This window comes from Dasypus novemcinctus, chromosome 21 (assembly GCF_030445035.2).
Source record: "Dasypus novemcinctus isolate mDasNov1 chromosome 21, mDasNov1.1.hap2, whole genome shotgun sequence".
NCBI lineage: Eukaryota > Metazoa > Chordata > Mammalia > Cingulata > Dasypodidae > Dasypus > Dasypus novemcinctus.
This window is the reverse complement of record NC_080693.1, coordinates 45,708,351-45,724,722: the sequence shown is the minus strand read 5'-3', so window position 1 is coordinate 45,724,722 and position 16,372 is coordinate 45,708,351. Positions and strand designations below refer to the sequence as shown.

Here is a 16,372-nt window from a genome sequence, read left to right as displayed (position 1 = left end):
CACAGGTGCGTAGCAGGTATATGTAACGGATGGCTAGATTTTATTTTGCTTTTTTTTTAGCTCCTCAAGAATTACTGCTCTATGAAATGGCAGAGAATGGAAAAAATTGTGACCAGAGACGTGTAGCAATGAATAAGGAGCAATATAATGGAAACTTCACAGGTACAGTATAGTTACTTAGATGGAGAAGAGCTACTTGTTTAATATACTTTCTGTTATACTTTCTGTTGAAATAAAATAGAAATCTATTACTTACAATACTCATTATCTTTTTTTGTTTTATCTCCCCCTTGTGGCTTTTTGCATGCTATCTGCTCCCTGTGTGCTCTTCTGTGTTTTTTGTTTTTATTTTTGTTTTTTTTCTTGTCTCCCTTTTTGTTGCGTCACCCTGCTGAGTTGGCTCTCTGCAGCGTACAGGCGAGCCTCCCTTCACAAGGAGGCCCCTGGCCGCGAACCCAGGGCTTCCCATATTGTAGATGGGAGCCCAATTGATTGAGCCACAGCCGCTTCCCTCATTATCTTTTGCTAAATGTCTTCATAGTAAGTTAATTTATGAGTCAAGACCTATAAAATGTTTTTTTCACAATGGTAGCAGAAGCAGTCTAGCTACAGTCACATCAGTACTGTTGTGGGTTCAGTATTATTACTTGTTAATCTTATAGTATAAGGAGTATTTAATTGGTTTTGTTTGGTGCCCAGTTTTATCATGCAGTTGTCTTCTTTTAGAAGTAGATTATAAATATACTTATTATACTGTTCCTAAATATACAGTTATCAAAAAGTATATGAGTGTGATTAGTATAGATATAAAATTTTGGTTTGAGATGAATTTGTATTTTAACCATATTTAGATTTTAGTAAATTTCAGTATATGTGACTCTTATTCATACATTTACCCTGAAAAGTATGAATTTATTATGTATGTATGTTTTAAATAGGAACTTTTCTTCATGCTTTAAAGGAAAATAAAAGGTTTTTCTTTTCTGCTAACTAATAATTTTCTTTTTAACTTCTAAATTATTAAGCATCTTAAAAGCATTCCATTTAATACTCTAGTAGGGTAATATTATATCATGGGAATTCTCTTCTATTGCAAGGCAAACAAGCTATGTTAAATAGTAATTTTTGTTTGTTTTAATCACCACATTGCCTAGCAGAAGACATTTGGTAGCATTGTTCTGACTTTTGAGTTATTTTGTTAATAAATGTTGCGTCTTTTCACCTTCAGTCTAATTTAAACACTATGTACACTATCATTTTTAGTGCATTTTATTTTTATTGAAGAACTCAGATACAGGATGAAAGAGACTTCATTTGAGAGATGAAAATAGTCTTTTTGCTCCTTAACTGGCATCTACATTCTATATAGAGTCCATGTTTTTATGTGTTCTCTACTCTTTACTGCTTTGAAGATGAAGGAATCACACAAAATTTATTAAAGATTGCCAGGATTTAGTGATAGGCATTACATGTGTCATTGTCTCTTCCCATTAGGAGCTTTTGAGATTGTACAGTAAAGTATGTGGTGAATATACTTTATATGGGTCAGCATCCCATTATACTGTGTACCATACTTTAATCACTCCTCTGTCCCTTATTGATAACATTTAAGTTGTTTATAATCCTTTTCTATTATAAAGGATGCTGTAGTGAATAAATTTGTACAAAAATCATTTCATTCATATAACAGTATATTTATAAAATAATAGAAATGTATGTGCATTTGTAATTTTAATAGATGATGATGATAGCTATTCTTAATTGGGCACTTCGTACGTCTCTTCTGAGAGCTTTACATATGTAAACTTAATTTATTCCTTACAGTGATCCTAAAAGCAAGTACTATCATTATCCTCGTTATACAGAAGAGAAAACTGAGGCACAGAAAGATTAAGTAACTTGCTCAAGTTCACATGACTGGTAGATGGCAGAGTGGGGAATTGTAACCTAGTAGTTTATGTTCACATTTTGAGCTGTAAACCTCTGTGCTCTCTGATATGATGCTAAATTTCCCTTCATAGAAGTTGAACCAATTAAGACTTAATGCCAGTAATGTACAAGTGTAGAAACAATAAAATGACTGCAGAAATAATCATAAGAGTGGTGTAGAAGCACCTAGCCAGGCTTGTCTTCTTCCTTCAATATATAGTACCCTTCCAAATTTGAGTTCTAGAATTTTGGGGCACCCTCTACAAAGGGATCTTATATCCCACAGTTTAGGAAGTGGGCAAAAGGCAAACATTTTTTGCTTCACTTGTTCTGTAGTAAATACTGATTTTAAAAGTGGCAACTATAATTCTTCTCCTTTTAAGCCAGTAGGTATTATTGAGTCTGGGCTGGTTGCCACTTCTCAAAGGTCTACTTTAACTGGGAGACATGTGTAAAACTATTTTCATCCAATGTGCATTTAAGCACTAAACATTGTTCATTTCCTTTCCAAGACTGCCTATGATGGTAACGTACAAGGTTACTACTAATTGAAAAGAAGGAGATAAATATCCAGAACTAATGAATTGCCACTGATTCTTAAGTTATAGGGACAGACATGGCTTTCTTGTTAAAAATTTCAGGCACACTTGTACATGGCCACATGTGTTAATTAGGGGTTGCCTCCTTTAGAGAAGGGGGTGGTCCTAGGGTTTGTACATGTACTATTTAAACCTGGATGATCTAGATGTGAACCACATTGTTTGTACTTTTGAAATTTATATGCAGTCTTTCAAATATGGTGTGGGATGGCAGATGAATTTTGAAAGTGATTAGAGAGAGTGAACATAAATGTTAGAAATTCTGTTTTAATTTATGCACTGTTGTTTTTCAGACCCCTCATCACTGAATGAAAAGAAGAGGAGGGATCGGGAAGAAAGGCAGAATATTGTCCTGTGGAGACAGCCGCTTATTACCTTGCAGTATTTTTCTCTGGAAATCCTAATAATCTTGAAGGAATGGACCTCAAAGTAAAGAACTTTCATTATCTTATTTATTTGTTTGTTTAAATTTTTTTTCTAGTAACGTATATATGACCTACAATTTTCTCTTTTAACAGCATTCACAGATATAATTCAGTGCTGTTAGTTAACATTCACAACGTTGGAGTACCATTGCCATCATCCATTACCAAAACTTTATAATCAATCCAAATAGAAATTCTGTAAAATTTAAGCTTTAACTCCCCATTCCCCATTCCCAACCCAGCCCCTGTAATTTATACTCTAGATACCGACTCTATGATTTTCCTTATTCTAATTATTTCATGTCACCGAGATCATACCATATTTATCTTCTTGTGTCTGGCTTATTTTACTCAACACAGTGTCTTCAGAGTTTATGCATGTTGTCACATGAATCAGAACTTCATTCCATTTTTATAACTGAATAATATTCCACTGTATATATATATACCTCATTTTGTTTATTCATTCATTGGTTGATGAACACTTTTGATTGCTTCCATCTTTCATCAGTTGTGAATAATGTCATTATGAAGATCAGTGTGCAAATACCTATTTGAGTGTCTGCTTTCAGTTCTTTTGGATATATAATGAGTAGTGTGGATTGCTGGGTCATATAGTAAATCTATACTTAGTTTTCTGAGGAACTGTCAAACTGTCCATAATAGCTATACCATTTTACAGTCCTACAAGCAATGAATGTTCCTATTTTTCTGTACACTCTCCAACATCCATAATTTTCTGTTTTTTTCTATAGTAGCCATTCTAGTTGGTGTGAAATGGTACCTCATTGTGGGTTTTTTGTTTGTTTGTTTGTATTTTGAGGTACTGGGGGTGGGGATTGAAGCCGGGACCTCATCCATGATAGTCTGGTGCTCAACCATTGGGCCATATCAGTTCCCTGAGTTGGTTTTTTCATTTGTTTTGCTTGTTGTTTGCTTTTGTTCTTGTCGTTGTTGTTTTATTTTGTTTTAGGAGGCACCGGGAACCAAACCCAGGGCCTCCCATGTGGGAAGCAGGTGCTCAACCCTTGAGCTGCATCCACCTCCCTTATTGTGGTTTTGATTTGAATTTCCTTATTAGCTAATGATGTTGAACATCTTGTTGTATGCTCATTAAGCATTTGTATATCCTCTCTAGAGAAATGTCTATTCAAGTCTTTTGTCCATTTTTTAATTGGGTTCCTTGTGTTTTATTATTGAGTTGTAGGATTTCTTTATATATTCTGGCCATTAAACCCTTATCAGATATGTGGCTTCCAAATATATTCTCCCATTGAATAGTTGTCTTTTCACTTTTGTGTTAAAGTCCTTTAAGGCTCAAAAGTTTTTAATTTTGATGAGATCCCATTTATGTATTTTTTCCTTTGGTGCCTATTGTTTGGGTATAAAGCCTAAGAAACTGTTGCCTTATACAAGGTCTCAAAGATGCTTCCCTACATTTTCTTCTAGGTGTTTTATAGTCCTGGTTCTTATATTTATTTATTTTTTTAAAGATGTATTTATTTATTTTATTTCCCCCTCACCTCCCCCCACTCCAGTTGTCTGTTCTCTGTGTCTATTTGCTGCGTTGTCTTTGTCTGCTTCTGTTGTTGTTAGCGGCACGGGAATCTGTGTCTCTTTTAGTTGCGTCATCTTGCTGCGTCAGTTCTCCATGTGTGATGCGCCATTCCTGGGCGGGCCGCACTTTCTTTCATGCTGGGCAGCTCTCCTTACGGGCCGCATTCCTTGCACATGGGGCTCCCCTACGCAGGGGACACCCCTGCGTGGCACAGCACTCCTTGCGTGCATCAGCACTGTGTGTGAGCCAGCTCCACACAGGTCAAGGAGGCCTGGGGTTTGAACCACGGACCTCCCATGTGGTAGACGGACGCCCTAACCACTGGGCCAAGTCCACTTCCCTGTAATAAATTTTAAACTCAGGAAGTGTGAGTCCTCCAACTTCCTTCTTTATCAAATCAGCTTTCAGGAGCAGATGTGGCTCAAGTAGTTGAGCATCTGCTTCCCACATGGAAAGCCCTGGATTCAGTCCCTGGTGCTTCCTAAGAAAAACAAATAAGCAAACAAATAAACCAACTCAGGGGAGACAGTGTGTCTCAGTGGTTGAATGCTGGCTGTTTTTTTTTTAGATTTGTTTTATTTATTTCTCCCACCCCCTCGTTGCTTACACTTGCTATATCTATTCATCTTCCTTGTTTCTTGAGGAGACGCCAGGAACCTAACTGAGGATTTCCAGTGTGGGAGGGAGGCGCCTAATTGCTTGAGCCACCTCCAATCCCTGCTTTGTTGTGTCTCTCATTATGTTTTCTTCTGCGTCCCTTGTTTTATCAGCTTGTTGCATCAGCTTATCATGCCTGCCGGTCACATCAGCTCACTGTCTTGGTTGTCTTCTTTAGGAAGCAATGGGAACCTCCATTCCCTGCTTTGTTCTGTCTCTCATATTTTTCTTCTTGTGGTTCTTGTTGCATCATCTTGTTGCATCAGCTTGCCACACCTACCTGTCATGCCAGCTCGCCGTCTTCTTTAGGAGGCACTGGGGACTGAACCAGAGACCTCCCATGTGGTAGACGCCCATTTGCTTGAGCCACATCTACTTCCCCTTGAGTGCTGGCTTTTGACATATGAGGTCTGGGGTTTGATCCCTGTTCCTGGTACCTCAAAGAAAAAAAAACAGCTTTGGCTATTTGGGGCCCCTTATCCTTCTAGATAAACTTTATGATTGTCTTTTCCGTTTCTGCAAAATAGGTGCTTGGAATTTTGATTTGGATTGCAGTGAACCTATAAATCGATATGGATAGAATTGACATCTTAACAATGTTTAGTCTTCTAATTCTTGAGCATAATTGAATGTTCTTGCATTTATTTAGATCTTTTCTGAATTCTTTTAGCAAATTTTGTGTTTGTGCATGTACAAGCCCTTTACACCATTGGTCAAATTCATTCCTAGATATTTGATTCTTGTAGTTGCTATTGTAAATGGAGATTTTTTTCCTGATTTCCTCCTTAGATTGCTCATTACCAGTGTGTAGAAACACTGCTGATTTTTGCATGTTAATCTTGTATCCCACCACTTTGCTGAATTCATTTATTAGCTCTAGTAGTTTTGCTATAGATTTTTTGGGGGACTTTCTATGTATGGTATCATGCCATCAGCAAATAGTGAAAGTTTTGTTTTCCTTTACAGTTTGAATGCCTTTTTTTTTTTTTTCTTGCCTACCAACTCTAGTTAGAACTTCTAGCACAATGTTGAATAACAGTGGTGACAGTGGGCATCCTTGTCTTATTCCCGATCTTAGAGGGAAAACTTTCAGCCTTTCACCATTGAGTATGATGATAGCTGTGGGTTTTTTGTTTTTCTTTTATTTTTTATTTATTTCTCCCCCCCCCCCCCCCCCGCGGTTGTCTGCTCTCTCTGTCCATTTAATGTGTGTTCTTCTGTGTCTGTTTGAATTCTCATTAGGCAGCTCTCGCACACCTTTCGGAATGGAAGAGAGGAGATTATTCTCTTGCACCACCTCAGCTCCCTGATCTGCTGAGATCTTATTATCTCTTTTATGTGTCTCTTTTTGTTGTGTCATCTTGCTGCTCCAGCTCTCTGCTTGAGCCAGCATTCCTGCGTGGGGCAGCACTCTTGAGCGGGGCAGTACTCCGCACAGGTCAGCACTACGTGGGCCAGCTCACCACATGAGCCACCTTTCCTTCACCAGGAGGCCCTGGCATCGAACCATGGACCTCCTATGTGGTAGACAGGAGCCTAGTTGCTTGAGAACATCCACTTCACTCAGTGCCCTCTTTTTGTTACACTTCAGTTTTGGGATCTATCCTGTCTTATAGCGGTTCTGTTTCCCCTTTTTTTTATTTATTTATTTTTCCGTGAGGCTTTTCTGCTTCCATATTCTTCCCCATTAGGATATCCTGTCCCCGGGAGCCATATGGCACCAATACAGAACGATCCATTTTGCACTTATTTAGATGGTCCAGCAAACAGAAACTGGATTAAGTGTATACACCTCTTGCCAACAACAGTTCTGCTTCATTCTGTTTTTTCCCCTAGGGGCACTTTTTTTGGTACTTCTCAGCTACTTGTGTTCCTCCTTGGTCTCTGTGAACTTGGGTCTCTGTACCTGGATATGTGTTGGGTCTTATTCTCTGCTATGAATCCATGGTAGGAGGCACCCAGGTTATGCTGCCTATGTGCGACTCTTAAGCTGTGCGGGACCGAGTGTTGGGGAGGAGTCTGGACTGGTGCGTCTGGGAAGTAAATCTCCTACCTATTCTGTTTCTTTTTTCTTCCATTTAGTGTTTTTGGAGACCTTCCCCAATCTCCATTGTACTCCAGAGTTTCAAGGAAGTGAGATTTGTTCTTTTATTAGTTGATTCTAAAGGAGACTTTTCCGAGGGATGTCTTTATGTCACCATGTTGATGACACCACTCCTTCCATTACCTTTTGTATAAATTTACTTAAGTAATATTAGAAATCTTCATCAGTTATCAACCCCCTGCCATCTTTTCCATCAAAATGAATTAAATTTAGAATGTTGTCATGTTTATTCTCTTTTCTATAGTTTGAAGAAAAATAGACTGGGGAAAATACTGCTATTAGCACATTGAATTGTTACAGCTGATCATATTGTCTGTTGAATCTTTTATGCAAAGTAGAACATTATGAACGAGATGTTTTTCCTCCTGATTTTATCTTCAGGAGAAATCGTAATTGTGCTTATTAGTTACATTGATTCTTCAACAGGACAAGGTTCATAATATGTGGCACTTTTACTCATAGTTTCATCCAATGAAAGATCTGCCATGGAAATGTGTTCTGTTTTTTAAATCTATTACTTGTAAGTCCTATTTCAGATACCATAAAGAGCAAGTTGAACTTTGTACACCTTGTCATTCTCTGGCTTGCCCTTTCAAGATATTATCTGTAATAATATCTTATTTTTTATTGTTCTTTAGAATTTATAAAATATTTTGCAACATTTTCAGCTCATTTGATCTGTACAGCAACTCCATGAAGAAAGTCAAACAGGTATATGATTGTTATAAACATAATCAGATTGGTTAAGTGGTTTCTTTAAAGCACAGTACTTAAAGTGCTCTGGCACAGGCCCTCTTACTAGAGGCCAGTGCTCTATTTCCTTATGTTGCTTCTCCTATTAAAAGTGAAGTGTAAACAAGATGGGTCTTTGGTTACAAAAATGGCTATCATGGAGTTTATGATAAGAAATCAGGTGCTATACCGTGCATCTTCCCTTGACCATCCTCTGCTCTCTGAGAGGCTGTAATGTTTAAGTACAAAAGGTTAAGAGTTCAGCCCAGAAAGAAATAATTTCTGTAGCTGAAATAGAGAACCTAACTGCTTCAACAAGAAATTGTTTTGAGAATTGTGAATCCTACAAATAAAGTTACAAGATATTTCCTGATTCTTCTTTAATTTGTTTTTAAGATTATGGCATCGTCAAAGCATTGTGGTATCTTTTTTACTGCTGCTTGCTGTGCTTATAACTACGTATTATGTTGAAGGAGCACATCAACAGGTAAGAGGTTCAGCAACTCCGTTACTATTCTTATACCTTTCCTAGACCTAAAAAGTTTCAAAAAAGGACTGTTTTGGATTTCATAGAATTTCTACCCTCAGCATATTCAAACTTGGTTTTTTAATTTGTCGTATAACTGGTATCTTAATGTCTTTTACTTTTAAGGCCAAAAACTTTTAAAAGTTTGGGTAGTGTTTCATGACTGCTCACATTGATGTTTGGTAAATGATTCCCTTTTTTTAAAGGTATATATATTTATTTTATTTTATTTTATTTTATTTTAATTTAATTTTTATTTTATTTTATATTTATATTTATTTTTGAAGTACCGGGTTTTGAACCCAGGACCTTGTATGTGAGAAGCCAGCACTCAACCACTGAGCCATATCAGCTTCCCTGAATTGGTTTGTTCCTTTGTTTTGCTTGTTGTTTTTTCAGGAACCACCAGGAACCAAACCCGGGACCTCCTATGTGGAAGGCAGGCACTTAAACACTTGAGCTACATCTGCTCCTTAAATGATTCCTTTTTACCCTCAAAGATTTAAATGTGTTTTCTGGTGCTGTCTAATGTGAACCCTTTACTTGCTGCCAAAGTCTTCATATTTTATGTTACAGTCTTTGAGTTAAATCCAAACAAATAGGCTTATACTCATCATAGGTTGAAGGTTAGTTTTAATTTGTATAAAAAAGGCAAGATCACTGCCTGAAGTCTGTAAGTACAACATTACTGAGAGGAAAATAGGACCTTTTTATACCTTTGTTAAAATAGCAAAACATTAATGTATTCTAATAGCAAATGTTCTATTTTTAAATGGTATCATATTTCATATTTTAAAATGGTTTTATCTCTAATCTTGGAATTTTATCTGAAGCTTTAAAAACTTGTCTTCTAAACATTTTTAAGAAATCTATATGTGCTATTAAGAGTTTATTGTTCACAACTATTATTATACAATTATTGTTTATGTATAACTGCTATACGTCAATAAATTAATTGAAGGAAAAAAAGGAGTTTGTAATGAACTGGCTTGCTGGCTTTACTTGACAAAACTGGGGTCTAGAAATAAGCCTGTAATTCTTCCAAGTCCATTTCCCAGGGGACTTCAGGCTTCGTTGAGTTTGCTCTTGTTTGAAAATCAATTTGTTATTAAATATAAAAAAATTTTTATTCAAAATAAATAACAGACCCTCTCTCATAATTGTATATTATCCCTTTTTTTAAACAAAGTTTTTGTCACTTTTAAATATCTTTAGATTTTTTTTTTCTCCTTCTATTAATAATTTGCTTTTCCCTATATATGTCATCTTGATATTAGGGCTTTAAAAGTCTAGAAACAATCTTTGTCCCATTTAGATGAATTTTTTTAATCCAACTCTGCCATCGTATATTATTAAAGGAATTAGACCTCTTTGATGCATTTTTTATAATTTTAGTGCTTTCTTCCTATTTGAAACTTTTATTTTAATTGGCTTTGCTTATTTTGATTGTTATATTTTAAATACCACATTACTGTTTAGAGAATACAGGTTTTACTTTTTCACCTTATCTCTTGCTTTTCAGTATGTGCAACGTATAGAGAAACAGTTTCTTTTGTATGCCTATTGGATAGGATTAGGAATTTTGTCTTCTGTTGGACTTGGAACAGGGTTGCACACCTTTCTGCTCTATCTGGTAAGAATAACTTTCTTTCAATAAGTGAAAATGAAATGTTTTGTGTTTTAATTGTGCTTTTATTTCAAAAGCTAAAATTCTAAGATTTGTATCTAATTACCTTTTTGTTTTTGGATGCATTCAAATTTGCAAACTAGTACCTTAAGTTTTATTTAAAATTCTGTTTTATTTTTCCTTTAGGGTTCAGGATTTGAAAAGAGAAGGGAAAAAAAAAAAACAACCTTAGGTAAATCAGGTTGTTACATAAATTACTTCAGCCAGGAAATTCTCTTATTCTTCCAGATCTTAAAATAATTGGTCTATTGCTTATGTAATTGTCATTTTAATGATGAAAGTTATTTAAATAAACAAAATTCCATATAAGGGTCAGAATGAACTTGGATAATTTACTTTCTCTTTTAATCATCAGCAGAGAAAGTACTTTAGGATGAGAGTGTCTTCCCTCACATCCTCAGTCACCAAATACATACTTGAATGGTTATTTTGGGATTCTTATTGAATGTAATTGATGAAGTATTAAGTATGTACACTGAACTACTTTCTTAAACCCTCTTGAAAAATATTTTTTTAACTTAATAAAGGAAAATAAAGGTAGATTTTCTTTTCACAAATATATCGAAATAATATCAGGACTGGGGGAAGCGGACTTGGCCCAATGGATAGGGCATCCACCTACCACATGGGAGGTCCACGGTTCAAACCCCAGGCCTCCTTGACCCGTGTGGAGCTGGTCTATGCGCAGCACTAATGTGCGCAAGGAGTGCCGCGCCACGCAGGGGAGTCCCCCGCGTAGGGGAGCCCCACACGCAAGGAGTGCGCCCCATAAGGAGAGCCACCTAGCGCGAAAGAAAGTGCAACCTGCCCAAGAATGGCACCACACACACGGAGAGCTAGCACAACAAGATGACGCAACAAAAAGAAACAGATTCCCAGTGCCGCTGATGAGGATAGAAGCAGTCACAGAAGAACACACAGCGAATGGACATAGCAGACAACGGGGGAGAAGGGAAGGGGGGGAGAAATAAAAATAATTAATTAATTAAAAATTTTAAAAATCAGGACTGGGAATAGGGTAAGACAAACAAGATATCTATGGCATAAAATTAAACACTCTCGGGGGCATTTAAATGTAGAGTATATGAGTGAGTGCCTCTTGAAAGTTTGCATCCTAGATGCCGCACTTGTTTCACTCTAGTCCTGGCCCTGAATAATATATTAAAGACAATTTGATATTTGAAAATGGTGTTTTTGAACATATTTTCAAATATGTTCAAACAGTGGTGGAATAAACAGGTGAAAGGATTTCAGCAAGGCTGATTGTAAGATAAAGTTCATCACAGTGAACGTGCAGACTCTCTGATACTATACTTTTGTCTCTGCCAAAGATAAGTATTAAAAAATGAGTGTTTGCTTGACTCAGAAGAATGCTGAATTTTAATGGTCTAAAGAATACTTTAGGTATTACTCTATAATACATAATTTCTCCAAATTTATAGGAATTTAAAACCTATAATTTTAGAATTCTTTTTATGTTTTCTTCCCGAATATAGCCCAAATAGTTACATAAATCCCAGGGAGGTAACCCTTTGCTGCTACATTCTTACAAGCATAACAAGTTGCTTACCAGTTGAAGTCGAGGTAATAAAAATATTTATTACAAAATTGATTTGGGTATAAATCAAGACTTTTTTCCATAAATTAAGTAGGTATTTCTGCCCTTGATAAGAGTGAAAGTTTAATAGAATATTGTTAGTCTTTTCATAGTTTTAGAAGGAATTTTTCAAGAGCTATTTGAAGGAAAGTATATATCTCTGGGTACCATTACACTCAGTTGAAAAGAAATATAAGGAGAGAGCTGGTGTATGACTTTACGTATGACCAAATTATCTTTAGTTCTTAGAGCTTTTCATTTAGACAGTCTTTCCTTCCAGCATTCTCTGGGTATAACAGGGAGAATGAGGAGGAAAGAACATTTGCCACAAAAAAAATAAAAATAAAGAAAAAGAATTCACAGAGAAATCAAACAAAAGGAAACCAAGAGATGTCACAGGTCTTTATTTTTCAATAGAATGGTTGAGATGAAGTCAGATAGCAAGGGCATAAATAGTAATAGTGATTATAGCAACAAAACAGCAACTATTTATGATCATGATCATCATCGTTTTTATCATAGTAATAATAGCTGAAGTCATTTCTATTACTTTTACCCATATTTGTTGTCCCTTTCTGTGGTACTCACACCTGTGGGAAGATGTTGCATCTCCATCCTTTAAACTCTAGCCATTTGATTTGCTTTGACCAATGAAATGTGAGCATACGTGATATGTGTTGCTTCCTGGCAGTAGCTTCAAGATTTGTCAAGCTCTCTTCCACCCAACCCCAGCACTTTGATTATGGCAAGACTGTGCCCCAGTCTCTGAGTGACTGTGTTGAGCAGATTACCTTTACCAGGCTATGATGGACCATGTAGTGAAAGGGAGAAATAAACTTTGTTGCTTTAAGCTGCTGAGATTTTTCAGGTTGTTTATTATTGCAGCATGACCTTTTATATGACTGGTAAATAAGTAAATGTTTATTGTGAGGGAGAAATAAACCATATTATTTTTTGTTGTTGTTTTTTTTTTAAGATTTATTTATTTATTTATTTCTTCCCTTCCCACCCCCCTCCCCCAGTTGTCTGCTCTCTCTGTGCGTTTGCTGTGTGTTCTTCTGTGTCCACTTCTATTCTCATCAGGTGGCACTAAAGATCTGTGTCTCTTTTTGTTGCATCATCTTGTTGCACCAGCTCTCCATGTGTGGCACCGCTCCTGGGTAGGCTGCAGTTTTGTGTGGGATGGCTCTCCTTGCGCAGGGGCCACTCCTTGCTCAGGGGGTACCCTTAAACGGTGGCATCCCTGCATGGGCCGGCACTCCTTGCACATAGCAGCACTGAGTGTGGGCCAGTCACCACACTAGCCAGGAGGCCATGGGTATCGAACCCTTGGACTTCCTACATGGTAGGCGGATGCTCTTATCTGTTGAGCCACATCCACTTCCCTGTATTAAGTCACTGAGAACTGAAGTCCTCCCAAGAATGATATGAAGTAATCAATAACCAATAGTGTAGAAGATGTGTAGTAAAAAAAATTTCTTCAGTATTGACTATCCACTTGTGAAATATGGCAAATATAGAAAAGATAATAATAGGGAACTAGAGGCAAATCAGAGTGAAATAAAGGTTTGGAATTTTGATTGGTGTTATTATTTAAGAAGCTATTCCAAAATAAACTCTGATTAGATTTTTAAAAATTAACACGTTCTTGGTGATATCATAGTATGTGGTTAACAGAGTTGTATCCTTATAGTTCACTTCTTTTATTTTATATCTAGGAAAGGTGATTATATTTGGGGAGTCCTAATGATTCCTTTCATTTAGAAGCCTTTACATAAGCCTCACTTAGAGAAATGAGATGTTGTCATGCCCATGTCCTACTGTGCTGACAGGACTGGCACCTTTGCCTTATGCTCATCTAACTCCTCAGTCAAGGGAACAAGTAACATTGTTAGCCTATCAGAAATATAGCCATCCTTTTGACAGTAATTTGCAGCAAAATGTTTGAAAGAGAAATTGATTTTAACAAAAGGAAAGATTTAATTCTTCATCGTCATTTTCTTCACTGGAAACCATGGCTTAAAAAGTAAAATATATATTCATTAGTTGTAACAAATGTATCACACTAATTTAAGATATTATTAGTAGGGGAAAATATGGAAAGGGGGAAGGGGGTGGAATATAAACATTTTTTCCAGAATAGGCCATAATTCCCAATTAGGTTAAAAAAAAGCTTGCTGAAGACTCCCCCAGTGTGGAAGTTACTTTTTTTCAAAGTATTTAGTTAAGTATAGCTCGCTGTGCACTGAATGGTAGTCTGGAAGTTATTTTATTATCTTATACATTAGATTCCCATTTATTTGGTTTTAAAATGGAAATGTTTTCTTGATTTTTAAGTTTATCAAAAACAATATAATTTAGAATTTTAGTTAGAATTGAAAGTTTGTGTCTTGAAATACCCTGGAAGTTCTCACTTCTTTAAACATTAAAAGTAATAGCATTTGTTTGGTCTATATTAAAATTAACAGGAAAAGTGAATAGTTTTGGCTAACATCAAATTTTGTAAATTAATTTCAGAACAGCAGAAATTTAATAGTTAGCAGAGACCAGATATCTAGCCTAAAAGAAATTTTTAGATACTGTTTTTGCAGGAATAGTATTCACTTACCAGGGAAGAGGAAAAGGAAGAGAAAAATGAATGAATTATTTCTTCCCATGGCTCAAAGGGAATTAGTTGTACCACTAGGTTGGTTTGTTCTGTTAGTTTTGTTGTTTTGTTTTTGTTTTTATTTTTTAATAATAAACTATTTTTAGAGAAGTTTTAGCTTACTGAAAAGTTACAACGGAAGTATAAGTGGTTACCTGTAATCCAGTCCCTCCTTTCCCACATTTTCCCCTATTAATAACATCTTACATTGGTGTGATACATTTGTTACAATTGATGAACCAATATGAAAGCATTGCTGCTAGCCATGGTCTATAGTTTGTGGTTTACACTTTGCACTATACAGTTTTAAAGGTTTTGGCAAACTGTATAATGGTCAGTATATCCGCCATTGCTATATCATGCAGAACAATTCCAATGTCCTAAAAAAGCCCTGTGTTCCACCTATTCTTCCCTCTTCCCCCTTTCAGAATCTCTGTTAACCACTATTTTTATATCAGTGTGGCAAGTTCTTTTGTTACTATGATAATAATAAATCTACTTTGGTCCATGGTTGCATTCCCTGCTTATGTTTGTTCATTCCTCAGTTTCGAGACTTTTGTTCCATTAACTTTAATGGTCAGCAGATGGGCTTCAGGAGGTCTGTTAATTCTCCTGAGACACCATACATGTTGTTATGTGTTTTTTACAATGTGCATTTTTCTGGTAAAAATCAGATTTTCCAAAGATCCCATGACTCATCAAACAGTGAGAACCACACTTCCAGACCTTTTTTTTCTAAGTATGTCTATATTTGGCTGCCACTAGGTGGCATTACTAATACAACCAATATAGTGTGCTATATTTGCAGGTTCTATTCTGGTTAAATAATTGTGTATAGAGCAACTTCTCCCCAAAATCAAACCATCAAATAGTTCTACTGACCTGGAGGCATATTCTAGTAACTTTGTATTTATGCCTACCTTAGACATGCAAGTAAGTGAAAAGAGCTTTTCTTAAAAGTTTCCCCACAGTCAATAATTAACTGAGCAATTATCAGCCTTTTTTCCATTGCGATGTACATATTACTTTTAAACCTGTTTCCTCAATTGCAAATGGCAATAATAATAATAGTACCTATCTCATGGGGCTATTTGGAGGATTAATTGAAATAATCCATGTACAGTTTTCAGCTCCATGCCTAGTACTCAATACATAGTTACTCAATAAATGAGAGCTGCTATTACAGTTTTCATTATAACTGTTATTACTCTGATTTATTTTTAAAAGCAAATCATTTTATTTGTTTATTTAATTTTTAATCCTCCCAATAGATTTTAATGTAGCAGTATGTCATAGCATGGCTAATGATGATCATTCCATTTCCACCAATGACAGACTAAGCAATTTGGATCAGCTCTACCATGAGAGTATCTTAAGCTGGGCAACCACAGGAACTTTTGGCCCACATGCACTAATTTGTAGAGTGACTGGGGCTCTACTTCCATCCCTCCCACCCCGTAGGACAGGAGGGAGCTGTTATTTTCTCTGCCTCTCTGGGAAACTGCAGGTGCTTTTGGCCTGCATGATCTGGACTATAGGGTGCCTGTGGCTCTACCCCACCTCTAAAAGGACAAGAGGGGAACAGGGTTACCCCAGCCTCTCTAGGCAACTGCAGGTGCTTTTGGCCTGCATAGACTGGTTTGCTGAGCACCTTTGATTCCATCCCTACCCACCCCCCAGGATAGAAGGGGACTGGTGTTTCTTCAGCCTCTCTGGCAACTGCAGGCAAGTTCAGCCTGCACAGACTGGATCCTCAGACACCTATAGTTCCACCCCTGCACCCCAGTAGGACAGGAGGAGAGCTATGTTTCCTCAGCCTCTTTGGGCAGTTGCAGGTACTTTCAGCCTGCACAGTCTAGTTTGTTGGGCACTTGTGGTTCCATTCTCATGCCTTAAAGGGCAGAAGGGACA

At 36.6% G+C, this 16,372-nt stretch overlaps 1 protein-coding gene across 1 annotated transcript in view; it reads left to right on the top strand.

Moving 5' to 3' along the window:
* The window catches only part of VMP1 (vacuole membrane protein 1), a 118,845-nt gene that overhangs the window by 16,000 nt on the left and 86,473 nt on the right, over window positions 1-16,372 (top strand). Inside the window, exons 2-5 of the mRNA XM_004457608.5 lie at window positions 61-162; window positions 2,822-2,957; window positions 8,401-8,491; window positions 10,053-10,163. Coding sequence (XP_004457665.1) covers window positions 87-162; window positions 2,822-2,957; window positions 8,401-8,491; window positions 10,053-10,163 — 414 coding nt within the window. The 5' untranslated portion in view covers window positions 61-86. The remainder of the gene's footprint in view (window positions 1-60; window positions 163-2,821; window positions 2,958-8,400; window positions 8,492-10,052; window positions 10,164-16,372) is intronic.